Raw genomic sequence first — 27,423 nt, 5'->3', positions numbered from 1 at the left:
GTCCTGGCACCCTTCGACCCGTCCTTACCAGTGGTCCTCCAGACCGACGCCTCCCGTCTATACGGCCTCGGATATGCCCTCCTTCAAGACCACGGCCAGGGTAGACTGTGCTTAGTTCAGTGTGGCTCCAGGTTTTTGACGGACACGGAGACCAGATACGCCACCATTGAACTAGAGATGCTGGCAGTCGCCTGGGCTATGGCCAAGTGCCGCCTTTACCTGTTCGGCCTTGGGCATTTCACCCTCATGACGGACCATCGCCCGCTCATACCCATTCTTAATCACTACACGTTGGACGCCATCGAAAATCCTCGCCTCCAACGTCTCAAAGAGAAGACCGCCCCTTACGTCTTTACAGCTGTGTGGCGCGCCGGGAAGCTTCTGTGCATACCAGACGCCCTCTCCCGAGCCCCTGTTAGTCGCCCCACACCTGAAGATGAAGTCGACTGTACCACGGCCGCTGCTCACGTTCGGTCTTTAGTGACACACACAGCCACTTCTCTTGCTGACAAGACGACGACGACGCCCTCCATCGAAGACGATAGGACTCTCCAGGAGCTTCGCATCGCCGCCGCTCAAGACCCGGCATACGTCCAACTCCTCGACTACGTCTCCGCTGGATTCCCCACCAACCGCTACGACATTCACGCCTCCGCCCTCCCCTTCTGGAAGCTAAGGGATAGCCTCTATGCGGACGGAGAGCTGGTGTTGTACGGCCCCAGGATCGTCGTTCCCGCTGCCCTCCGCCGGCGCACCTTATCCCGCCTCCATGACAGCCACCGCGGCGTTGAAGCCACCAGGCGCAGAGCCCGTCAGACCGTCTTCTGGCCTGGTATTGACGCCGATATTAAGAGCACGGTTGAGGCCTGTGAGCCTTGCCAGCAACTCCAGCCCAGCCAGCAACAAGAGCCGTACCTGTGCAATGACCTCCCAAAGCGGCCCTTTGAGTCCGTGTCCGCCGACTTCTTTAATGTGGCCGGAAAGTCTTTCCTGGTGGTCGCCGACAGGCTCTCTGGATGGCCCGTGGTAGTTCCCTGTGGTCGGGACACCACCTCTTCCAGGGTCATCCGGATGTTTTGTTGCTTCTTCCGGGAAGTCGGAGTGCCTCTCCGCCTCCGAACCGACGGTGGGCCCCCGTTCAATAGCCACGAGTTCAAGAGCTTCGCCGAACGCTGGGGCGTCCACCACATCGTCACCTCCCCTCATTACCCGCAGGCGAATGGCCACGCCGAGGCAGCGGTAAAGTCCGTAAAATACCTCATCCTCAAGACAGCACCGACGGGGAACCTGGACTGCGAGGAGTTCGACAGGGGCCTACTGGAACTCCGTAACACCCCTACCCCTGCCGGACGCTCTCCTGCCCAGGTGTTGTATGGCCGCCCCCTTCGTACTTGTGTGCCTGCCCACCCCCAGTCCTTCTTAGATGAATGGCAGATCAAGGCGGACGAGTGTGACCGCCGTGAGGCTGCCCGGATGGCCCAAGTGACAAGCCACTATGACGCCCAAGCCCGCCCCCTTCCCAGGTTGGCCGTCGGCCAGCAAGTACGAATCCAGGACCCGACGTCACACCGCTGGGACAAGGTTGGGGTCGTCATGGGCCGTGGCGAGCCTCGTTCGTACCAAGTCCGCCTCCCCAGTGGTCGTGTGTGGTGGCGAAACAGACGCCATCTCCGCCCAGTGCCATCCTCTAGTGACGAACCCTCCTCCCCGTCCCCTGTGTCCCCTTGCCCAGACCAGGAACGAAGGTCGTCAGTTGATCCTCCCATTGTCCCTCGCCGCTCCCCCCGACTCATGGAAAAAGAGTCCGTAGCCGCTCGAGATTGCACTACGAGCGTAAAGGGGGAGGGAGGTGTATAGATATGTACATACCAAGATATGTGAACACGCCTGACACCAGGACTCTTGTTACCATTCATTGTACCATTTATTCACATGTCTGTATTACTACATATTATTATAGCATGTCTGATGTCTATGCTTATGTCTAATGCCTATGTTCATTTACTATGTCCCGATGTACTATGTCTGTACCGCGCTAGTCGAGTAATTAGAAGACCTCATTTATTGTCCTAGGAATGTCTAGCAACTCCCCTTGCCTAGCTAGCTAATTTCCCTCAGATCGGCCTCGGCCTACCTACGGTCCGGGGTCCCTAGTAATCGCTCCTGTATCGGTTGGCTATCACGCCCAGTCTTGTACACTTATTGAATATATCTACTGCTCGTGCCCTGGAGTTTCAAGAACCTTGTCTAGGATTACATCCACCACACCACAGGTGTAATGCTATGTGACGGTTTAGGAGTAATGCTATGTGACGGAGTAGGTGTAATGCTATGTGACAGCAGGTCTAATGTGACGGAGTAGGTGTAATGCTATGTGACGGTTTAGGAGTAATGCTATATGACGGAATAGATGTAATGCTATGTGACGGAGTAGGTGTAATGCTATGTGACAGCAGGTCTAATGTGACGGAGTAGGTGTAATGCTATGTGACGGTTTAGGAGTAATGCTATGTGACGGAGTAGGTGTAATGCTATGTGACGGAGTAGGTGGAATGCTATGTGACGGAGTAGGTGTAATGCTATGTGACAGAGCAGGTCTAATGTGATGGAGTAGGTGTAATGCTATATGGCGGAGCAGGTGTAATGTAATGGAGTAGGTGTAATACTATATGGCGGAGCAGGTGTAATGTAACGGAGTAGGTGTAATGCTATATGGCGGAGCAGGTGTAATGTAACGGAGTAGATATAATGCTATATGGCGGAGCAGGTGTAATGTAACGGGTAGATATAATGCTATGGCGGAGCAGTGTAATGTAACGGGTAGATATAATGCTATATGGCGGAGCAAGTGTAATGTAAGGTAGATATAATGCTATATGGCGGAGCAGGTGTAATGTAACCAGGTGTAATGCTATATGCGGAGGGTGTAATGCTATGGCGGAGCAGGTGTAATGTAACGTAGTGTAGGTGTAATGCTATATGGCGGAGGAGGTGTAATGCTATATGGCGGAGGAGGTGTAATGTAACGGAGTAGGTGTAATGCTATATGGCGGAGGAGGTGTAATGCTATATGGCGGAGCAGGTGTAATGTAATGGAGTAGGTGTAATACTATATGGCGGAGCAGGTGTAATGTAACGGAGTAGGTGTAATACTATATGGCGGAGCAGGTGTAATGTAACGGAGTAGGTGTAATACTATATGGTGGAGCAGGTGTAATGTTACGGAGTAGGTTTAATACTATATGGCGGAGCAGGTGTAATACTACGTGACGGAGTTGGTGTAGTAATATGTGACGGAGTAGGTGTAATACTACGTGACGGAGTAGGTGTAGTAATATGTGACAGAGTAAGTGTAATACTATGTGACGGAGTAGGTGTAATACTACGTGACGGAGTAGGTGTAATACTACGTGACGGAGTAGGTGCAATACTACGTGACGCAGTAGGTGTAGTAATATGTGACGGAGTAGGTGTAGTAATATGTGACGGAGTAGGTGTAATACTATGTGACGGAGTAGGTGTAATACTATGTGACGGGTAGGTGTAATACTACGTGACAGAGTAGGTGTAATACTATGTGACGGAGTAGGTGTAATACTATGTGACGGAGTAGGTGTAATACTGAGTGTAATACTAAGTGACGGAGTAGGTGTAATACTACGTGTGAGTAAGTGTAATACTTTGTGACGGAGTAAGTGTAGTAATATATGACGGAGTAGGTGTAGTAATATGTGACGGAGTAGGTATAATACTATGTGCAGGAGTAGGTGTAATACTACGTGACGGAGTAAGTGTAATACTTTGTGACGGAGTAAGTGTAGTAATATGTGACGGAGTAGGTGTAATACTACGTGACGGAATAGGCGTAATACTATATGGCGGAGCAGGTGTAATACTACGTGACAGAGTAGGTGTAATACTATGTGACGGAGTAGGTGTGATACTATGTGACGGAGTAGGTGTAATACTATGTGACGGAGGTGTAATACTAAGTGACGGAGTAGGTGTAATACTACGTGACGGAGTAAGTGTAATACTTTGTGACGGAGTAAGTGTAGTAATATATGACGGAGTAGGTGTAGTAATATGTGACGGAGTAGGTGTAATACTATGTGCGGAGTAGGTGTGGAATACGTGAGTCTCCCAGACCTACTGTGTTTTAGGTCAGTACACACTAGATATATGGTACAAGGAACTTCAATACTTAAATTCCTGACCAGTACAGACCAGTCCAGACCAATTCACCAGTCCTAACCAGTTCAAGCCAGTCCTGACCAATCCACTTTAGTTCAGACCACTGATGTTGTAATAAACTTCATATTGATTCAAGTTAAGACAACCAATTTATCTATATTATAAACTTGTCGTGTTTATGGATATAATTTTTTGTAATCAGTCTCAAAGCTGAATGGTTTTTTTTAATATATATAACGTTTCTAGTTTCTGTCACTTTAGATACGATACAGTGATCCATCAAACTGTAATATATCTATTATTAATATATAACAACACGTGATTCATTCTATTTCCTTGTACTGTATATTTAGGAAAATGTTGGATGGATTCATGACGCTTGAGAGTTATATTAAGATACATAGTGAGGGAAAGTACATGGTGAGGGAAGGAACCTGATGGGGGAAAGTAGCTGGTGGGGGAAAGTAGCTGGTGGGGGAAAAGAGCCTGGTGAGGGAAGGTATAGTACCTGGTGAAGAAAGGTAGCTGGTCAGGGAATGAACATACCTGTACAGGCTCCCATCCAGACGTCAATGGCCTTCACATAGGACACTTGAGGTAGCCCCCCCTGGATTCCTGCAGGACAATAAACACAACTTAAGCATAATGCTAACAACAACCTTCACAAAACCTAACTCAAGAGTCTTTAAGAACAAATGACTTAGTGTATGCGCTTAAAGACATTCGTTGTTGAAGTTCAGAAATACTTTTAAACAACAATAATCTTACAAAATATCATTAGAAGTTCTTAGTTATTATTAACATCATTGTATAATATGAATATGTTCGACTTCAGATAATACTCGACATTAATTAGAAATTTTCTTATAAGAAGAGTGTTAAGTATCATTGCCTTCTTATTCAACATTATTAGATACATAAGCTTGGGCTCTCAAAGACGTATGTTAATACAGCTATAAGAGCGAGCGCGTGCACACGCACACACACGTACGTACGCGCGCGTGCACACACACACACTGGAATCTAAGCCTTTTACCTGCACACTGAGCACTTCACCTCAGGGGCAAGACACACAAGAACAACTAGTGATGAGGGGAGGGAGGTGTGGTTCTCTCTCTCGCTCCTGGTGGTGCTAAACCAAGACTTTCACGCGGATATTACATTATGTATACTTCACGTGGGTATGACGTCATACATTTTTCACGTGGGTGTCAAGTTATACATCCTTCACGTGGGTGTCACATTATACATCCTTCACGTGAGTGTCAAGTTATACATCCTTCACGTGGGTGTCACATTATACATCCTTCACGTGGGTGTCAAGTTATACATCCTTCACGTGGGTGTCACATTATACATCCTTCACGTGAGTGTCAAGTTATACATCCTTCACGTGGGAGTCACAGTATACATCCTTCACGTGGGTGTCACATCATACATCCTTCGCGTGGGTGTCACATTATACATCCTTCACGTGGGTGTCACTTGGAGGAGACAGTGAGGAGAGTGGTGACATCTGGAGGAGACAGTGAGGAGAGTGGTGTCATCTGGACGAGACAGTGAGGAGAGTGGCGACTTACCTGAGGACTTGGAAGAGACAGTGAGGAGAGTGGTGACGCCCAAGGTAGTTCGGCCGGGCACGGAGTCAACATCCATCCAGAAGGAGACCCACGAGATGACCACGATGAGGATGGTGGGCAGGTAACTCTGTACTAGGTGGAAGCCGATGGCGCGACGCATGTGGAACTCCGCCACTAGACAGCTGTAGTTACCTGCCCGACAATAACATCACTTAAAATACCTCAAAATAATAATATGTTAAAATACTTAACATCTACTAATTTGATAAATTATCAGACATCAAAAGTTCGAGCATCTGACAACAACCTGGCCTAACCTAACCTAACCTAACCAAACCTAGCCTAACTGAACCTAACCTATTGCTAACATGACCAAGCCAAATGCTAACCTAACCTAACCTAACCTAACCTAACCTAACCTAACCTAACCTATCCCCCTCCCAGGTAGCGTAAGGGTGGTTAATCTTCTGGTAAAATGTGTTGGGATGGATAATATTCAAGAACACCTAAGTTAATTATGCCTCTTTAAAAAGAGGGAGGCAATGTTTTACTTGTATTTCTTGTCAGTTCTTAAATTCTGAATCGATTAATTTGAACCTCAGCAAACTTGTACTGTACATTGGTCTAACACGACAAGATCTCTTTCCTTTTTTCCTTTTGGTTATTTTAATTATTGCATGAGTGAAAGTTTTACTGCGGAAAACCATGTAATAATCGTTGCCCCTCGTGTAACGAGGATGGCCGACCCAAGGGCCACCTAGGCGTGAATTTGTTTAATGTGCAGAAACTGTCGCCAACTCAGCAACCACACCCTAAGTTAACGAGCTGTATGACCCAGTGTCAAGGAATAATCCGAGAAGACCGGACAACTCGCCAACTGCACTGGCGAACCATTACCCCGGAACACGATCCGCAAATCGATTAACATCCAGGTTCCCAATTACTGCTGGGTAGACAGAGGTAAATGGCGTAAAGAAACTTGCCCATAGTTTCATCCTGCCCGGGGATCGAACCCGGGTCCACTCGCTTTTAGGCGAGCATGCTGACCATTACACCATTATACAGATTATGACATATACTGTACACTGCCATGAAACACAGCTACACAACGAACTCTAAATGATATATTGTACTTAAAGAATTCACATCAGTGGTGAGTTAGCACACCAAAATATTATGTATAGGAACTAAACCAGTAATACATTGATGATGTGTCCAGGTGGTGGTTTTGGTATACATCAGAAAGAAGGATTTATGTAATCAACATTCACTACCATTTACCCAACAGTGAATAATGAAGAGAAATGTATTCCATAATAAACTGAATCCCACAAATAAAAAATAACAGCTAAACAGGATGAGAACGAAAACAGATAACAGATTTCAGTATACAATCAAACCTTGCTGGATCAGAGAAGCTACTCTCACTTTATTTTTCCGACGACCTCAGTACCCGAGACTGATCGAGATTGTGAAGTGTAAAAGGAGCTTACGAATAACTTTTCCTCAAAATGGTGACTATATTATACAGATTAATATGCCTGAAAATAGGGAATTCGTACTTTTCACACTTTCCACTTGTGAGCTTAACCACTCGAGTGTACAGTGATTTAAGCCCTAGTGTGTGTTTGCTTAATCCTTGAGTACGATTATTAAAGCTATTTGGTACGATTACTTAACTCCTGAAATACAAGTAACCCCTGACATACGATGATAACCCCTGACATACGATGAATTATCCCGTGGAGTACGATGACTAACCTCTCGAGTACCATGCCTTAACTCCCACGGTTAAGGCAAGGTACCCCTGGGGTACGATGACTTAACCCCTTAAATAAGATGACTTAATCCCTGGATTACGACGACTTATAGCCCCTGGAATACGGTGACGTAAACTCGGAGTACGATGACTTATTGTTCCGTAGCCACCATAATAAGCTACATCTGTTTCCTCAACAAAGTATGTTTAGCGTCTGCTTGACCAAACACTTTCACAACAAGAGTTAACAAACACAGGTCGTGGTAATGCACACTCACATGCAGTTTACACTTTAAATATATTGTTTAGTGGCGAGTGTATGACCGACCTGGCCCAGCAGAATAAAAATTAGACTTGAACTGATCCTGTTACACCCTAATTCCAACTTAGGATAAAGGAACAACTGGAGGACAGTAGATACTGCCTGTGTGTATCCATAACACGATGATAAATATTACTCTTGTTATATCGAATGCTCGACTTAGGAAGAGAGAAATAAAAGAGAGTTCCATCGGCCTGAAGGCCAACTGAATATCAATTGTGGTAAGTGGATGCCTTCAGTCACAAGTGGATTTCATTCTCGTTCCGGAACAAAACAATATTGTTAGCATTTGACGCAATAATTTGACGTAAGTAAATATGATTCATTTAAAAACAGGTTGATGGAAAAGAATATGTATCTAGATCTTGATGTATAAGGTAGAAGAGAAGTATGGCATCTATGTTGTGTTATATGTTTGATGTATAGTATGTTTTATATACCTGCATGGTGCATGTATATTATGTATGATGTATATGTTATGTATGATGTATGATAACAGAGGCAGAATTTTACATAAGTTTAAAATGTGTCAGTTATTTCTCGATCATGCTGTACAGCTGGATGTTAATTTCACCGTTAATTAGTCAGGTTTTCTGTATACGCTGCTGTGCATTTTAACAAACTCATTCCCGGATGCTGTTCGCTTACTTGTCTATTAATAAAATATAAATATTAAATAATTAAAGAGGCGCCACAAACGTTACTACCCCATGAAGCTCCTGAGGTTTGACAAAGAACCTGGTAAATATATCTAGTTTATATAAATTAGTCTAGTTCATAGTTTAGAAATTTTTAAATAACATTTAAGTTTATGATTGCTTTCGTGTGGACAATTCTGGACAATTCTTACCTGTCTGTCATAATCTCTCCATCTGCATCCGATTACCAAATTGTTGACATGTAAGCACATCTATTTTCTTTCCAGGTGAGTAAATTTTAAACTACTGTACTACCATAGGATACTTTAGTAATGACGTCACACCCGTACAGCCAATGATAAGAGGCGTACAAAGCACAATATACGAACAACGATGAATGCGTTATAAATTATGAACTGAATTGTGGATTTGAACTAAAAGTGAATCACTTCCTGCCGCGGACAAGGAGCGATATGGGCAAAAATTGAAGGCTGTTGGAGTAAAATATTACCCATATTAGAGTCCAAGGAGGAGCTGAAAGCCTCAGAGTGGCCGGACGTAAATTCTGGACCTGGTTTTGGTGCCTGATGGGGGCGTCATTATTTACCCGGATTAAAATTATGAAATATAAAATCTCAAATGCATAGAAGTTGTAAACTACAAACCCCTAGATGGATAAAAGAAAGAAGATGAAATGAAATAAGTAGGAAGGAAGAAAAAGAAGGAAAAGAAATAAGAAAAAGAAGAGAAAATGAAACAAGGAGAGAAGGAAAGAAGGAAACGAGAAGAAAGAAGAACAAAAAGTAAAGAAGGAAACAAGAAGAAAGAAGGCAACAAGAAAGAAAAAAGGAAACAAGAAGAAAGAAGGAAAAAAGGAAAGAAGGCAACAAGAAAGAAAGGAAACAAACAAGAAGAAGAAAACAAGAAGGAAAAAGGAAACAAGAAGAAAGAAGGCAATAAGGAAAAAGAAGTAAGAAGGGAAGAAGAGGAAAGGAAACAAGAAGTAAGAAGGAAAAGAAGGAACCAAAAGAAAGAAAGAAGAGGAAATAAGGAAGAGGAAATGCCAATCAATAAGATAGGAGGAGGAGGAGAAGAAGTAAAGAAAAAGAAAAAGGAGAAGAAGAAGCAGAAGAAGCGCATCACAAGTCTTGTAAAAAAAACACCTGGCACTAGTGCTAAAATATCACCCTGAAGCCTGACACCCAACAGAATACAGTCATTATCAAAGGTTATTCTGGTGCTGGGGCGAGGCAGGGAGTTCATGTGCACCTCATAATACTCACAATGTCATTTATATGTGATTTATTAGACTCTTCCACGCGTCGATCAATTTTTAGCTGCATATCGAAAGCCTGATTGTGTTCATTAATTAGATACAAGACAGTTGGTATTTTTTTTTATCACTACTGATAAAATACAAAATATAGATTTTTATTCAATTGTAAATGTGTTTATTGATAACTTTAGGAATAGTTAAACTTTCTTGAAATCTTGAAGACAGAACCAACCGGTTAAGTTAGGTCAAGTTTATCCAACCTAACTTAACCTAACCAAACCCAAACCAGTCTTCTTATTTCCCTTGACTAATTACAATAGCTTCATATATTAAGGACACAATAATCCAGTATGAGACCTACTTAACCAGACTGAGCCAGACACTGATACACCAGAATGAACCATTGTGTTAAGTGTCCACCTAGTAAATACTCGTAAACACGGTTACCTAATACTCTTTCACATGTTACCATTCTTACATATCGTCATTCTTATGTGATACCATTCTTAAAAGTTGCTATTCTTACATATTACCATTCTCACGTTGTCGTTCATCATTAGTCAACCAGCTGTGAAGTAACGTCTGCTGACGGCAGGAAAGAAAAACTATTATTTTTATTGTTACAATAGTTCATATTTTATGGGTCAACAGTTTTAAACTATAGTTAACAGAAAATAATTTAAAGCGATTATAGTTACAAAAAATCAAGAGGTGTCATTTTAAGTACAATCACCCAAAAAAATCCTGTTGCCTCTCATCCTGAACCATGAACACCGAGATTGAGACTCGTGAACCCGAAGCAGTAGACACCGATTCATTATTCTGTCCATAAAGGCTTCGGATTCAAAAGTCTAAATCTTGGGGTTCATGGTTCAGGATGAGAAGCGACAGGACTTTTTTGGGTGACTGTACAGTGTGTGTGTGTGTGTGTGTGTGTGTGTGTGGGAGGGAGGGAGGAGGAAAGGCGTTTGGAAAGGGTGTTGTTAGCAGGTGAGGGAGTAGTTTGGTGGTGGTGTCAGCAAGTAAGGGAAGAGGAGGTGGTGGTGTCAGCAAGTGATGGAAGAGGTGGTGGTACACGTCGGGAGGAAGAAGAGAGAGCTGGAGGTGGTAATGTCAGCAGGAAAGGGGAGGAGGGTTAGAAGGAGGTAGAAGAGGAGGTGGAGATGGCAAGGTCAGCAGTGAAGGGGGAGGTGGTGGTGGAGGTCAGGTAAGAGGAGGAGGTGGTGGAGGTCAGGTAGGAGGAGGAGGAGGTGGTGGACGTTAGACAGGAGAAGGGGGAGGAGGAGGCAGAGGAAGAGGAGGTGATGGAGGAAGAGAAAGAGGAGGAGGAGCAGCGAAAGGAGGAGGAGGAGCAGCGGAAGGAGGAGGGGGACGAGGAAGAGGGGAACGAGGAGGAGGACGCACCACAGTGTGGTGCGTTAAGCCTCAAGTCACACACTGCCAATAACTGTTTTAATTAAAAGCAATTCCAGAGAGTCCATGTTTTTCATAAGCGGGAGAGAGAAGACGTGCCTTTAAGTGCAAAATGTGAGAATTATTTCTTTTAAGAGAGGAAGATTTCGCACCGAGAGCTATCTTCGTGCATGTCCGGCTAATACATACTGTATATAAGAAATTCACCTGACCCATGACACTGATTTTCATAGTTGAATGTACAGCGAATATATCAGCATATATATATATATATATATATATATATATATATATATATATTCGACTCATTCGCTGTACATTCAACTATGAAAATCAGTGTCATGGGTCAGGTAAATTTCTTATGTCTATTTATATAATCAAATCAGAGATTGAGTTTGTCAGGAAAAAGTGAAATGGACGTTAAATACACACACTAACAACTCTACTTTTCCGGAAACCGCAAAACAACAGCCTAGGAGCTCTTCCTGGGAGCCGTTAAGTCTTGGAGATTTTGAGTTTGACAGAATATTTTCAGGAGTTTAATGACTTTCTTAAATAGACAACCGACACTAACTAAACTAAAAACATCAGATTCTCTGATGTTTGGGCATCAAAATAATCTAACTTCAGTGGCAATTGGAAACTCATGGTTATCCCCAAGGACGAAATAAGGACATGCCACTCGTACTGACAGACTTGACACTCACTTACTTGACAAGTTTATTAACAATAAAGCCAGTTGAAGCTTTCAACATCACTCACAAGGGATCTTGAATGTTCTATCTGTGATCAGACATATCTAAGTTGCCTTAACAGATACAACTACAGTTGCAATTTCAAATTTTGTGTCGTTATACTAAGGAATAACGGAGTCTCGGGTGCACTCTAAGATTGAGAGAAAACGGAGTACTCAGAAGTCCTAAAGCGATGAGAAAACGCACGTCTCAGATGGGGGACTCAATAAAGAAGGCATAGCTACATGTTTTGTGGGCTATTGAGCGTAATATGAATCGTCTGATTTTACGCTAACTAACATGTATGACCGTGGTCATTACAGTGTGAGCTCTTTCAAGACTAGACTTGACAATCACTGGAGCAGGTACATTCAGGAGCCAGTGCATGCCCAGTATTTGCCAACAGTGCGTAAAAGAGACGTGACCGATCGCCCAAGCGGCTAACGAGCCTATCAGTGGTGAAAAGGATAAAAGTAAAAGTAATGTGGTCACAATTCCATCACCAATTAAATGATTCATCAAACAATACGGTATTTCGTAATAATTCTTATCAACCAAAACGCATTTTCTGCACAAATGACTTGGTGACGTCACATCCACTCTAAATAGAATATAAATGGCATTACCTCTTCATTCTGGTTCATTACTGATAATTAATGTTACCTGTATAGTTATTCATCTGTGATATTCATTGAGGTAAATCATTGTAATACATCTTGCTTAAGGCGTTTTTTGCTTAATGCAGACAAGACCAGAAACAAGTGGAAATATGCAACATATTTTTATTTATTTTGGTTTTTGTTTTCATTAATACACTATTTATATACCGGTATTGTCTATGTACAGTGCATCACATACGTTCTCTTTCTATGTATATTGATTATATACCAGAACTGTCCATAAAGGTTGTTTATATACCTGCTATGTCTACTGTACATAAAGTGCTTGTATACCCCTGCTCTGTCTGTGCATTAAATGAATACCTGTACTGTCAATGTATATTGTCTGTTTACCTGAGCTGTCGAGGTAAAGTTTGTGTATTTTTTTTTATGGGGATTAGCCCACCCGGACACAGGTCACTGATCCACATTGGGACCTGGGGGGCGAAAATGTATTAACAACAACAACAACAACAACAATAATAATAATAATAATTCATAATAAATAAAATTTATGATAAAACAAACAAAAATTAAATAATAAAATAATGATGATAATAATACAGTAACTGTAATAATAATAATATTAATAATAAAGAACTATAAATACAAAAATGAAAAAAAGATCAAAAGTGAGAAACGATATATGTATGTTGTGTTGTCAATGGTAAGAGAAACAATTGAGACACTGCAATTGCGTGTAAATGAAGCAGAAAGTCAGATCAGCAACCTGGGACTTGGTCACAATTTTCGTGATGCCATATGGCATCAGGGTCTACCATTAGACAACACGTTATGCTTCTAATATCTTCCCAGGCAGTAGTGCCTCCCTGTTTGGTAGCTACCTACTACCTACCTTTTACATACTGTACATTGTATACCTGCATTATCTATATACATATTGAAACAATGTAGACTTGAATCAGTTTTATTAAATCTATCTAGCTATCTATGATGCAATAGATGTTCTACACAGTAAGACCAAAATCTGGTTTCCCTAAATTACCATTTTAAAATGATAATGTTTTTACTCTTTAAACTGGGTAGCAAAAGAAACAAAGTTTAAAAACAAAAGAAATTCTTCAACCAGTTTGTGAATATTATCCAAAAGTTTTCGTGTATTAAAAAGAAAAATATAACGCTGACCCTTTGACCTCGAATATCTGAATTTGAAACCCAAACTTGAAATGTTTTCATTTTTTCTTCTTCACAACCAACAATATTTCTCTCTCTACCGTGTAAACAAAATAAATGTGTGTTTTTCCTAGATTATTCTTGTGAATTTTTTGGGTAGATAATAACTCACATACTGTAGGTCTTAGAGCTCAAGTAACAACTATCATGATGTGTAATGGCATCTGGAGTTTGAATGATTCATTAACAATTTTGAAGCATAATTACAGAAGTTCGAATCCTTAATCACTTAAAACTGGTAAAGGAACTTCTCAAAGAAATTTACATATTGATAACTTTAGACAAGTCGTAATAACTTGTATAATAATCTTCACTTAAAATTCTGAAGCATAATTACTGCGCAGTGTTTCAAAACGATGGTAAGCTACGATGGTAAGATATTTTCGAATAAGTGGACAGACTCTTTGAGGAAGATTGATCAAGGTCGTCCCCCACTCAAGTGAGCCTTTGATGTAGATGGGAGTGAGGCTGTGTTAGTCAGGAGGTTGAGGTCGGCCTTATTGTTCCTCGTGAACCGTTGTATCCGAGTATGGATTATGACTCTTGAGGAAGACGTACAAGTTACCATAGTGGTGACCTTGCTTTTGTTCATCGGGTCAATTGCCTTAAAAAAAAGGTACTGTATTATGTAAAATGAAAGCGTCTCTAGTTAAACTTCTCACTCTATGGAATCACTACCCTTCAACAAACACTTGACAGCTTGAGTTGAAAACCTCAATATTTGGTTTAAGAAACAGCAAACACGGTGCAGAGGGACTCGTGTTTGTTTGTGGGTGTGTGGGTGTCGTTCTTCCCCTCTCTCTCTCCAAGTACCTCCTCTTCTTACTCTAGCAATTTGCATTTCTTATTCTCTCTTTAATGCTTCTCATTATCATCCTTCATCTTTACTATCAAGATCATGTTCGTCTTCTTTTTATTGCAGTTTTATTTCGTCTTGTGCCATCATAATTTTTTCTATACAATAATTTTCCTCTTAAACAATCGTATTGGTCAATACATTTTGAGTTAATACAAGTTATGCTCACTATTTTACTTCATCTGTGTCTTTATTCTCGCTCTGGGATGAAGCGGTCGAGTGGCTAGAAAGCTCACTTCCCACCACCCTCAGTGTCAAGACCTGACTGAATTACTCAGAATAGGCAAACTGTACTACAAGCTTTGCCAATAAATTTGTTAAACTAAAAAAACTTCCTTTTCTAAGGGTCACTGCTTCGCGTCTGGTTCACTCCCAGTCCACTTATACGTGACTGTGCATTTGGGGAAGTAATAGTAGTCGAGTGAAGTGCCGGTTACAGTTCTTCCTTGTGTGCCGAGGGAAATATTCAGTGCACTGTAACTGAGACGTCCTTAATGGGTCGTTAGGCAAATGGGACACTTTCATTTAAGTAAATTTTGTCTTTCTATCAGACTGAGACTTAGAATTAATATTTCTACCTTGTATTTATTTTTTCTTTAATTTACATACAACTTTTATTTCTCGAGCTGTTGGGAATTTCCACCAGATAGAAAGTAATAATTAAAACCTAACCAAAAAAGAAGTGACCGTAGTTCATAGACTTTTGACTTTCAATTAAACTATTTATGAGACTTGAGCCAGCGGGGACGTGACTCATCGCCGCTCCTCCCGCACTAGATGTAGCCCTCCACATGTGCAGCATCTGTGAACGACCCTGCCGGCCCTATGTCGGCCTCTTCAGTCACCTTAAAACTCACCAACGAAGGTGACATCCTCAATAACTCATATCATTGTCCCATAGCTAGATGATCGTCATACTCGATTCCGAGTGACAGCAAAGTAGTAGTAGTAGTAGCACCAGTAGTAGTATTGTGTGTTGTGTGGGTGTGCAAAGTAGTAGTAGTAGGTTATAAATTATTTGAAGTAATCTGGGAGGAGTGATTCTTCATGTGATCCTAATATAATATATATATATATATATATATATATATATATATATATATATATATATATATATATATATATATATATTATATAAAGTAAATCACTGTAGGTGCGGTGATCTAGGTATTAGGGTTCACATCTTCAGGGGGTGATTACAGACTCACCCTGAAGATGTGAATTACAGAAAGCAACTTCGTGTTTTCTTCTTTCATATATATATATATATATATATATATATATATATATATATATATATATATATATATATATATATATATATATATATATATATCTTGGATCACATGAAGAATCACTCCTCCCAGATTACTTCACTTTAAGATTGAACGCCATAATTTTAATCTAATCTAACCTAACCTGACCTAACCTAACATGATCTGACCTAACATTATCTATCCTAATATCCCAGGTATCGTTTGGGTATATTTAATCATCAGGTAATATAAGCTGTGGGGGCTAATCTTCACCCACTTTTCATAAGAATTTTCCAATTAGTCATAGCTGAAGCAGGTTCGGAATACACCAATAATACGACCAGGAGTGAGATATTATGACAAAAATATTCAGTCACATATGTAACTTTTGATGAATGTTATATATGTAGGTATGTAAAATATTTCTTCAAGAATTTTCCAATTAGTCTTAACTGGGCCAGGATCGGAAAACTCTAATAATACGAGCCAGGAATGAGAGGTGGGTGTTAGTGGCGCCGCCTGGGAGAGTCAACACAACTCACCCACTCTCGCTCTGGGAAGACGAATGACGAAGGCAAAAATAAATAAAAGAGATTGCCAGTGGGAACGTGATCTTGTGAGGCGAGAGTTGAAGTCAAGGAGGAGGATGTTGTTGGTCAATTACATTCCATCTTTTCTGTCTGACGAAAACAAAGGAGAAGATAAGTTTAGCACTGACTGGAGGAGAGGAGTGCCACTGTCTTTGTCGTGTTAGTGCATGTGTTAAACTTACATTATAAGTTTCCTTCTCATATTGATACTCTTTGATACTTTTAGTAATGTGAGTTCATGAAACTTTTACTTATGTGTATATGAAAATTTTAATATGTTCATGAAACTTATAGTTGTGAAAGTATTCGTGTTTATATTTTCCCGGGTTCAAAGCACGCAATATGACGTCGCCAGCAATACGAAAGAGATTAAATTATTTTGTTTTTTTGTATGTGTGAGTATGTGTACATGTATATGAATGATCATATGTGCATTTATGTGTATATACGAATGAACATTCTTCAAACGTCGTTTAATTCTGAGAATTTTTTTTTTAAATAGTAAACGTGAACTTGCCTGGTCGAGGCAGATTAATATAGTAGGGTGTGAAGCGACCAGGATCCATCCCAGCCTGCCAGAACATTTAACTCTCCCCCACCGACCTCCCTTACCTACCTACCAACCAATGATTTTTCTCTTCCACATTTTTCTCGGGGTGAAATTAATGTGAGAAGGTAGACCACAAAATCTTCCAGCTATACAGTATTGATATATGATGTGGTCGGGAAAATATGATTTTGGTATTTAAAAGTTTAAGATGAAATTTTCCCTCGAGTCTTGAAAGAGTGTAGGGAACAGATTAGCGGACCCCTCGTAAACTTAATTACAAAATCATTAGACACTGGAGTTGTGCCAGACTTGTGGAAACAGGCAAATGTAGTACCCATATTCAAAAAGGGAGACAGAGCATCAGCGTCAAATTACCGGCCGATCAGTTTGACGTCACAATAAGTAAAGATATAAAACACAGGGGAAATAAGAGAGTTTAGTATATTTCTGGAAGGTTTGATGGTTTGGTTCATAAACAAGCGACCCGCCGTATCCCTGCCTGTTGTAAAGGCCTCAGTGGGGGATAAAAACTCCATCAGTGTAAAAACTCCTCTCTACCCAGCTACGTCAGGCCCCGCTGGCTGGCGATATGAGCATACGACAGGTATTGCGGAAACGACGGATGATATGAATATGAAAAATGTAATTGATACTAGTAAACAGAGGAAATTTATATTATTTAAAAACATTTTCATGAAAGAAAACGTTGATTATTTAGGTCGTATTAAGGGATAACTTGGAAATTAATTAATCTTTTCACTGGTCTGGGATAAAATTTGAAATTCAGTTCTGATGTTTATTAGTTGCATGGATATTGGGGTAGCCTGAAAGTTAATTAACCTTTACTCTAGTATAGGATGGAAGGTATGGTAAGGGTGTTGTTAAAATATAAAATAAATATACATAGACGGTTATGCACATCTAGAGCAAACAGGAATGAGATAATGATGATGTAAACATTAGGTTGAGAGTTACTATATTTTGTGTGTTTTTGTTAATGGTGAGTGATATAGTGAGCTATATACCATATTGTGAACCTTTAGGAAGATCGAAGATGTAGCCATGTAGGTAATGAGGTGCAATGGTGTGAGAGGATGGGTGGTTGGATAGATGAGACAGATAGATACATGATACACATATGATAGATAAATAAGGAAGACAGACAGATAGATGGAAGCAAAATGTGCTGCCATATGGCATCACAAAAATTGTGACCATGTCCCAAGTTGTTGATCTGACTGACATTCTGCCTCATTTTTTTATTTATTTATGGTTCTTTTTTCTTTTCCTTTTTTTTCGCCCCCAGGCTACGATGGGGATCGGTGACCTGTGTCTGGGTGGCCTAATCCCGCAAAAAAAAAAATCCTCAAACAAACGGCCCAGTAAACAAACTTCCACATAAACAAAAGTTCCAGTAAACAAAAGTTCCAGTAAACAAACTTCCACAATCAAACGTTCCAGTAAACAAACGTTCAGGTAAACAAAGTTAGAATCAAACTGGTATAAATCCTAATAACGATAACTTAAACTACTTCCATTGTACGTGATACAAAAAATGTTGACATCAGCTGATCTAAACAATAAAAGAAGATAAATTCACTCAATCTTTATTTTCAGAAAGTACAATTCAACTAACATGGCCTTAAGTATGCCGTATCCACACAGCCCCTAACGGGCCATGGATCCTACATTCTATTTCCCATTTTCCTTTACATTACGAACTCAGCGTATGGAGGTAACAGAGCAGATGGCAATTAACACTAACTTAGGTAAAATAGTTTGATAACTTTGGCTAAAACAATACAACTGCTTGGAAAAATTAATTACGTTACTCTTTAAACACACTGATACACCAGTGCAGCCCTTTAATAGTCAGGAGACACTGCACAGCAACAGGTTATGTCTAAATTATATGGTTGGTATACCCAGAGTAGGTTGATATATCCAGGGTACATTAACATAGCCAAGGTAGGTTTATATAACCAGGATAGAATAATATGGCTAAGGTAGGTTAATATAGCTAGGATATGTTAATATAGCTAGGGTAGGTTAATATAACTAGGGTAGGTCTATATAGCCAGGTAAGTTGATATAGCCTGGGTAGATTAATATAGCCAAGGTAGGTTGATGTAGCCAGGGTAGGTTGATATAGCCAGGTAGATTGATATAGCCAGGGTAGAATAATATAGCCAGGTATGTAAGTATAACCAAGTAGGTTGATAAAAGCCAGATATGTGATATAACCTGGTTAGACTAATATAGCCAGAGTAGGTTGATATAGCAAGGTCTGTTGGTATAGGCAGGGTAGGTTAATATAGCCAACCAGGTAGGTTGGTAAAGCCAGGTAGGATTGTATAGTTAAACAAGTTATAAAGATAAAAAACGCTGACATTTTAAGAGCATATCCAGATACATTAACTGTCTGCACCTTTATTTCCCTCTCCTGGATGGTACATTATGGAGGAGGGGCGCATGAGACACGCCACTGTGTGTCCGTGATAATGGCGTTCGCTACAAGATTTATCTCCTGTGATATGGAATATTGATGAAGCCTGGGTTGGAGGTTTTACCACTTCTACAAATGAGGCGGGGTTTAGGTGTGTAAGTTCAGATTAGTAATCAACGTCTGGTTTGTTACAACGTTCTCATAAAGGAATCAGTAATGTGTCAACCAAGGGAGTGATGGTTGAGTGGTGTAAAGGGTGTATGTTGGTCGGTCCTTGTGGTGTCTGGTGAAGTTACAAACAAGGAGATGGTTGAGTGGTGCGGTGGTGGGATCCTCACAGTGTTAGCAGGTGTATGTGTACATTTAACTGCCTCCCCCCACTAGTATATGAACCTACAAGCGAAGAGGTCGACGCTCCAACAGCTTCACACGTCTCGAAAAAATTTCTTCCACTAAACTTTATACTGTTGGGGGACAACGACGACGCCTGTGACAAGTTGATCTGGGGGTTTCACCTGAACTTCCACGAGTAACGTCATTCAGGTGTGTTGTGGCTCTCACGCCTTCACACAGAGATTGTCAGTGTCATTATTAATTATTATTAATATTATTATTATAAATATTATTATTATTATTATTATTATTATTATTATTATTATTATTATTATTCGTAGTAGTAGTTGCATTCTAACGCCTCTTTTACTCTTAAAAACGCCTGGATAACAGCCATTGCCGTAATGATCATGTTTAGAGAAAGACAAACAGACATGAACTACACAGGAAAAATATGTAAAGGCGAGATGGAAATATATTCCGAGCGACATGTCTGGGCTGAGAAATGCGTCCTTTGCATTAATCCATGCAAGAGGGGGCAGGCCTTGTTGATGACAGCCTGAGGGAAGCTGTTATGTGTGAGGCCGTCAAGTGGTCGACTGAAATTAGATGCTGTCAATTAAAGTATAAGTATGTGTTGCAAGTTATAATGTTAATTGTAAGCAGGTACTGTTATTTGTAAGTAGGTGTTGTCATTTGTAACTAGCTGTTGTCATTTATAAATAGCTGCTGTCAATTATAAGTTTGCGTTGTTAATTACAAGGAGCTCGATGACAGCCTAAGGGAAGCTGTTGTGTGTGTGTGTGTGAGGCTGTCAATCGTCACTGTAACCATAGAGTTTTACTTCTAAACCCCACTAAGCTTAAGGCCGAGTTGATGAGACAACTGTGCAGACTCAGAAATTAATCCTCCAAAATAATTATTCCTAACGAGATAAACGAAATCCACGCCATGCAGTCTGTGACCTTCGCCTCCCAGACGGTATAAAAAACAAACATGGTAGTTTAATATATTACAAATTAATCTTTAACGGGGGAAAGTAAGATCACCACATGGTTTTCCTAGACACACACCTGTAGTTGTGTCCACAGGTATATTCTCACCTTCATCTCTGACTGGACGAGAGAATTATTCGTCTCACCTGGGAACATTGTTATAGCATAATTGCATTTGTCTCTTCTGTTAACTGGTTCCTCATGTAACAGAACATCTGTTGCCGGTTTACAATTAGATGTGTTTGTTTTTCATCGAGAAAGAAAGAAAGAAAGAAGATATTCGGTGTTTTAGTGTGATGTTAACAAGTGTTGACATGTCCTTCGAATTTTTTGTGTGGCAAACATGACATATGAGGTAACACGATCCACAGACAAAATGAATACTGTTTCCCATTCTGTCAACTCCATGTTCAGTACAGACACACTACACTATAGCCATCAACAACTGTAAATTAAGACACACAGGTCACCGATATTAGTGTTATTATCTCTCTCATACAGGTGTTGGAGCTGTGTCGTCTCACCCTGGCTCACATCACAATAAGAAATGGATCCACCTCCTTTAACTGCTCCTTTAACTGCAGCCAGTTGACTACACAGGAGCCGTCTACCTTCCCCTCGAGGTGACAACACTCTGAGGGTCACGCTGGCGTCATCTTCACCAGGATGTCGCCAGAAAACTGTCCGTGTTTGATGGCTAGAATTAACTAATAAGTCGACGTAATGTTTCCTACCAGTACCAGCCGTGATCGATAGTTATTGTGTTTGTTCTTTGGATGATGCACTCGGTGGTGGCCCCAGAGTATCGCTAATGTTTCTGTTCATTATTATTTTTTTGTGTTATTTTCAGTAAAATTTTATTGTTATTCTCAATTTTTTTTCTCTCTCCCTCTCTTTGTTTATTGACTTGTATATAACGGCTATACCAGACACACTCCGGGTACCAGCTCGTGAATCACCCTCTATATACAGTATATACTGCGAATTGGGGTAATCTTTTAAGTTTTTCAAGAACTTATACGATACACTTATTCAATTGCATTTTAAAATGAAAACTACTGTATATATAGTTTCGGTGTAACTTATTCAGTGGTTTACTGGACATCGGAAAAAATAAACCAACTTTTACTGCACAGTTAACAGTTGGTTTATTCAGTGGTTTACTGGATATCGGAAAAAATAAACCAAATTTTACTGTACAGTTAACAGTTGGTCAGTTACCTGTTATTGCTGTCAATGGCTAAATATTAAAGTATTGGTATACTTTATTAAATGGTTGTAATCCTGTCAATTACCTTTCTTTGTGATATACTACAATGATTTCATTAACTAGAAACCGATTTTTCCCCATTACAATAATATTATACCGTTGTCTTAGCCACTTGTCTGTAGGTATTACTTATCACACTTGGTCACTTCACTACCTCACCAACACTGCTAAAGGTACCTCCTCTACTCAACCTTCCCACAGTAAGTCGAAGTCTCTTACACTCACCTATCTGGAAGCTCTCCTGGCAGGTGGTGGCCACAATGCCATTAATCTCAAACTGTGGCATCCGGAGATCCTTGTACATCTTGACGGGTCCCTCCGCCTTCCACTGTAGACTTAACTCCTTCATCGTCTTAGAAACTGTAATGGAAGAATAAAAGTATTTCATTATTGCGACCCTTTCGTGGTGTTTGGTCAAAGTTCAAGTTCTCACGAGAGTTCGGAGAAAAATTCAAGTTCCCAGGAAGGTTCAGAAAAAAAAAGTGCAAGTTTTAAGGAAAGTTCAGGGAATAGTTCAAGCTCTCGGAAGAGTTCAAAAAAAATTCAAATTACACATTAATGCTTCCAGTATCTTCCCAGGCGGTAGTACCTCCCTGTTTGGTAGCTGCCTACTATCTTATATCTTAGGAATTTTTCATTAAGCTCCAATTCATCATTCTTATCTTAACCACAAGCTGTCTGAAGTATCTTAATCGATTCAAAATATTTTACGAAGACCAATTCTGCTTATTTACTATTTTTTCTTCCATTATTATTTGAGTAACTTTGAAGCAACCGAATTAGTATGTTTTGGGCCACTACACATCAACAGTTTGTGACGTAATACACTTTTGGCTCCAATAGAACTTTCTTAATTAGGTTGTTAGCTGCGACAGGTCGTTAAGGTGAAGATGACCTGATTATGGTGATGAAAAAATGTATTACTCTGTGTAAATTGACGCCGAGTTTACAGTGTTCTATTACCTGGTTAAGTTAAGTTAGTTTAGGTTTAGGTTAGGTTAGGTTAGGTTAGTGTTGGGTCAGGTTTGGTAGGGTTAGGTTAAGTTTAGGTTAGGTAAGATTAGGTTGGGTTGGGTTGGGCTGGTTTAGGTTAATTTAGGTTAGGGTAGGTTAGATTGGGTTAGGTTAGGGTAAGTTAGGTTACTGTTAAGACAGGTTAGATTAGTTTAGTTTAAATTAGGTTAGGTTAAGGTAGGGTAAATCACGTCAGGTTTGGTTAGGATGGGTTAGGTTAGGTTAAATCACGTCAGATTTGGTCAGGTTAGGTTGATCTTAAGGTAATATATGCTCGGGACTAATCTTCAGGTAATCCGAAATTTACTGAACTCAGATCTTCGTCTATAATTAATTGGAGAAGTTTTGAGTTTGCTACACGAGGAAGTCTTTTTATCCTCAGGAGGCTATGATGGAAGTTATTGTTATATGAGTTATAATAGAAATACACGTGATGGGTTTTACTTGCGTTATACGTTACTTAATTCACTAAGTTACTATACAAGGAGTTGTTGTTTGTGTGTGATGAAAGAATTTTAGAGTGATAAGCATGTAGTCTATGTTATGTTACATTACATTAAGTTATGTTACGTTATGTTATACCTTACCTAACTTAAACTAACGTGTAAACTAACTTGATGTAACAACACATCTAATCTAACCTAAACTATAGGAGTCATCTGAAAATTAATAAATGTTTCAAATACATCATTATTGTAACATCGACTAAAACCTAATAGATATGACACACTTTGATGGTTTTTGAAAATTTATATTTTCAAAAACAAAAGCAAATCGATAATACTGTACATTAAAGGTGCAGTATACAAAAGGACCTCAGATGCAACAGATGGATATAACCAAATAGCTTCATATTCGTTCGTTAGACAACTCTGGCATTAACCTCGCATATGTTGAAAATATATTGCAACACTATATATATATATATATATATATATATATATATATATATATATATATATATATATATATATATATATATATATATATATATATATATATATATGAAATGATTTTTTAGCCCTTTTAAAACAATGATTAACAAACATAGAAGGGTACCCAAGTTTTTGTGCAATAGAACGAATGTGTTTCAATTCTTCATCAATAATTGCAGCGTCATAAATACGCTTCTAAATATTAATGTTGTTTTCAAGTATGACTCAACCATTACCAATATGTTAATAAGGAATAGCCCAAGTTTGAATGTAAATGGAAGTGTTTATTGTATTCCATGTAGCAAATGTAATTGTAATTATGTAGGTCAGACAGGAAAACTCTGCAGCTCAGAATCAAACAACATAAGTATATCAGAACTGCATCTGAAAGCAGTGCCTTGTTCGTTCATGTTAGGAATAATAATCACCCCATTGCTTGGGAAAAAAGCTTAGAAGTATTCAAATCATCTTGTCACAGAAAGACTTCTGGTTGAAGCTAGTTTGATTAAGGAATTAAAATCAATAAACCTTAGTGATGGTCAGTTCAAAACTGATAATATGTTACATCAATTTATTTGTCAGTGGCCCAAGGTTAAAAATGCTTTGAAGACCTTTGATCTAGATGTATGATAGTTATTTTGTGGGTCCCTTTTTTCTGACCTGACCTGGTTAGTCACGTCACCACCCTTCTCTTAAGCTCCTTTACGTGTGTGTTGGTGTGTGGATCAGTGGATGTCATCATTATGACTTGACCTCATGTTTTTAAGGTCACCCTGTATATTCAAGCCTCTCTCTGTCCATGTAATCCAGTTGCCTCTGAAGATGTCTTGAATAAAGACGAAACCTAAGGTACTCCGTTGTTTCCATTCTCCCGTGTGGTTTTATCAAGATATATATATATATATATATTCCTTAATTTATTGTAAGCACGTAAATACACATTGGGTAATTAGAGAAAGAGAGAGAGAGACCACCTTACGTCAGAGAAGGAAAAAATAAATAAATAAATAAAAATTAAATTATCGAAGCAAAAATCTACTCCTAGGGATTTTAACACAATAATCACCATCATGATAATGTTGATGTCTTATCCAGAGCCAATCACCTTGCATTCTTATGTACCGAAGGCTTAGTATATAGGGAGTGACAGTTTGGCAAAAGTTTTCAAAATCTAATTGCTTGGGTTGGATTATTTGTCTATCGGCCACGCTAATTCCGAATATGTTTGAGTTTTTTACATCATTGCATTAGAAGGTTTGTGGATACTTTTGGGTTTGGCATGAAAAACGCGAAAAAACTGTAAATAATAAAGGGACTGGCAATGTGGCACAACCTGTTAAAATCAAGTTATTGAATTGGATTATTCGACTACTGTGTACACTGGTTCATAATATGCTATTGTTTTACAACTCAATGCGCTACAAATTATGCCGATATTTTTGCTGCAAGTCACCACATACGTCTCTCCACTTTCTTCCAGTTAGTCACTTTAGACTTGTCCCCTTCAGTTATGATGTTGTCTGCAGCTCTGATGGTGTTTGCGATGTGAGCCACTGCATCATTGGATACCTTGAACCTGTCAGCAGTTTCTCCGATCCTGTCCTCGGCTTCTTTCTCCCTTTTCCTTTTCTCTGATCTTGCTCTCCTGTCGACCATAGCCTTGAACTCATTGTCATTGACATCCTTATAATCACTATCTTCTTCCTGAGCACTGTCATCCACTGCCGACACTTTACACGACATCCTCTCCATCTCCTCCTTACTCTTTGACCTCATCTTCTCAGTTTTCCTCTCTTCCTCAGCCCTTTTCTTTGCCCTCTTCGCTTCCTTCTCCCTCTCTTCTTTCAGCTTGGCAGTCACAATTTTGTCAACGCCATCAATGCAGCCCTCCCTTCCCGGTTTCCTCTGGGCTGCCAGGAAGCTTTTCTCTCGTTCGTGCACTTTGCTGTCGTCTGCCACATCAAACAACTTCTCAGCTATATCCTCGAACCTCATCTTCAGCTTCCCGTTCTTCGTTTTCTTCCTTTTCTGTTTCTGTCCATTTCCCTTCATCATCATCGTCTCCCTCCGCATCCTCCACAGGTCGTGGACTCTCATTTTCACCCTGATTTCAGAGATAGTGGGGACAGTGGCCTTCCTATACACATCCAGTACCTTCTCAGTCACCTTGTTGGTGGCATCCATATAATCAAAAGCATTTGTTCTTCTCCTTAACCTCTCGTTTTCTGCTTCATAAGCCAGGGCACTTCCAACTTCCTTGTTCAGAGGCAACTTGTTAGATGGCAGAGGCATCCGAACCCCGAACACCTTATCGTTACCCTGGCGCAGCTGAGTGTTGCTAATCTTAGGACGACCCATCTTGGTGGCGGCCCTTTGAACTAACTGCAAAACAACACAGAAAAACAACTTTCAGCACTTCAATATCACCACCTATTGAACAATATTTTATTCAAAAGTACGGACTGAGATTTTGTCCTTAACTGTCCAAGTCAAGCTACTTGGGCTGAATTCGTTGATCAGTCCTGGGACGAATATTACCAACGGCGTGAATAGATTCCGTGGAATAAATTCAGGGCATTCCCGTCCAGGGAGCCTCAACAAACTCTGTAAATATTGCCATTGGCCTGCCATTGGCACATATACGGAGTTTGGTAATGTTCCATGAGCGGGAATGTCCTGAATTCATTCCACGGAATCTATCCACGCCGTTGGTAATATTGGGCCCTGGTTTTCGAAATATACGTATGTGGTGACTTGCAGCAAAAATATCGGCATAATTTGTAGCGCATTGAGTTGTAAAACAATAGCATATTATGAACCAGTGTACACAGTAGTCGAATAATCCAATTCAATAACTTGATTTTAACAGGTTGTGCCACATTGCCAGTCCCTTTATTATTTACAGTTTTTTCGCGTTTTTCATGCCAAACCCAAAAGTATCCACAAACCTTCTAATGCAATGATGTAAAAAACTCAAACATATTCGGAATTAGCGTGGCCGATAGACAAATAATCCAACCCAAGCAATTAGATTTTGAAAACTTTTGCCAAACTGTCACTCCCACTATACAGTGTACTATATCCAAACTGCCGATATTTCCTTAATTTTTCTGAGCTGTAGGCTAGCGTTAACAAGCCTTATGTTCAGTAGTTTTATATTAAGATAGAATATTAAATTTATTAATTAGAAGCTAATACTGGACGACCCTACACACAACTGCATTAAGTCAGAGCCAAGTCAGTGGAATATGTGAAATGCAGCCGAGATCCATGACGGGAATTGGCGAGTAACTTTAGTCGTCATTCACGGTAATGACTGCGCCGGCCACTGTTGAAGGTCATTAACTCTCTAAGTCAATTAAATAACCCAGGATCCAGACTCCAGTTGGCGTCACTGCTCAACATCATT

At 40.1% G+C, this 27,423-nt stretch overlaps 1 protein-coding gene across 4 annotated transcripts in view; it reads right to left on the bottom strand.

The window, feature by feature from the left end:
- The window catches only part of LOC121859166 (glycine receptor subunit alpha-2-like), a 259,881-nt gene that overhangs the window by 22,714 nt on the left and 209,744 nt on the right, over window positions 1-27,423 (bottom strand). For all 4 annotated transcript variants that reach the window (XM_042355913.1, XM_042355915.1, XM_042355914.1 and 1 more), the window contains exons 7-9: window positions 22,291-22,425; window positions 5,775-5,966; window positions 4,741-4,809 (exon numbers count right to left, since the gene is read on the bottom strand). In XM_042355913.1, coding sequence (XP_042211847.1) covers window positions 4,741-4,809; window positions 5,775-5,966; window positions 22,291-22,425 — 396 coding nt within the window. The remainder of the gene's footprint in view (window positions 1-4,740; window positions 4,810-5,774; window positions 5,967-22,290; window positions 22,426-27,423) is intronic.

This window comes from Homarus americanus, unplaced genomic scaffold (genome assembly GCF_018991925.1).
Source record: "Homarus americanus isolate GMGI-L3 unplaced genomic scaffold, GMGI_Hamer_2.0 scaffold50924, whole genome shotgun sequence".
In the NCBI taxonomy this organism is placed as follows: Eukaryota; Metazoa; Arthropoda; class Malacostraca; order Decapoda; family Nephropidae; genus Homarus; species Homarus americanus.
The sequence above is the reverse complement of the archived record's forward strand: the minus strand, read 5'-3'. Positions and strand labels throughout refer to the sequence as shown.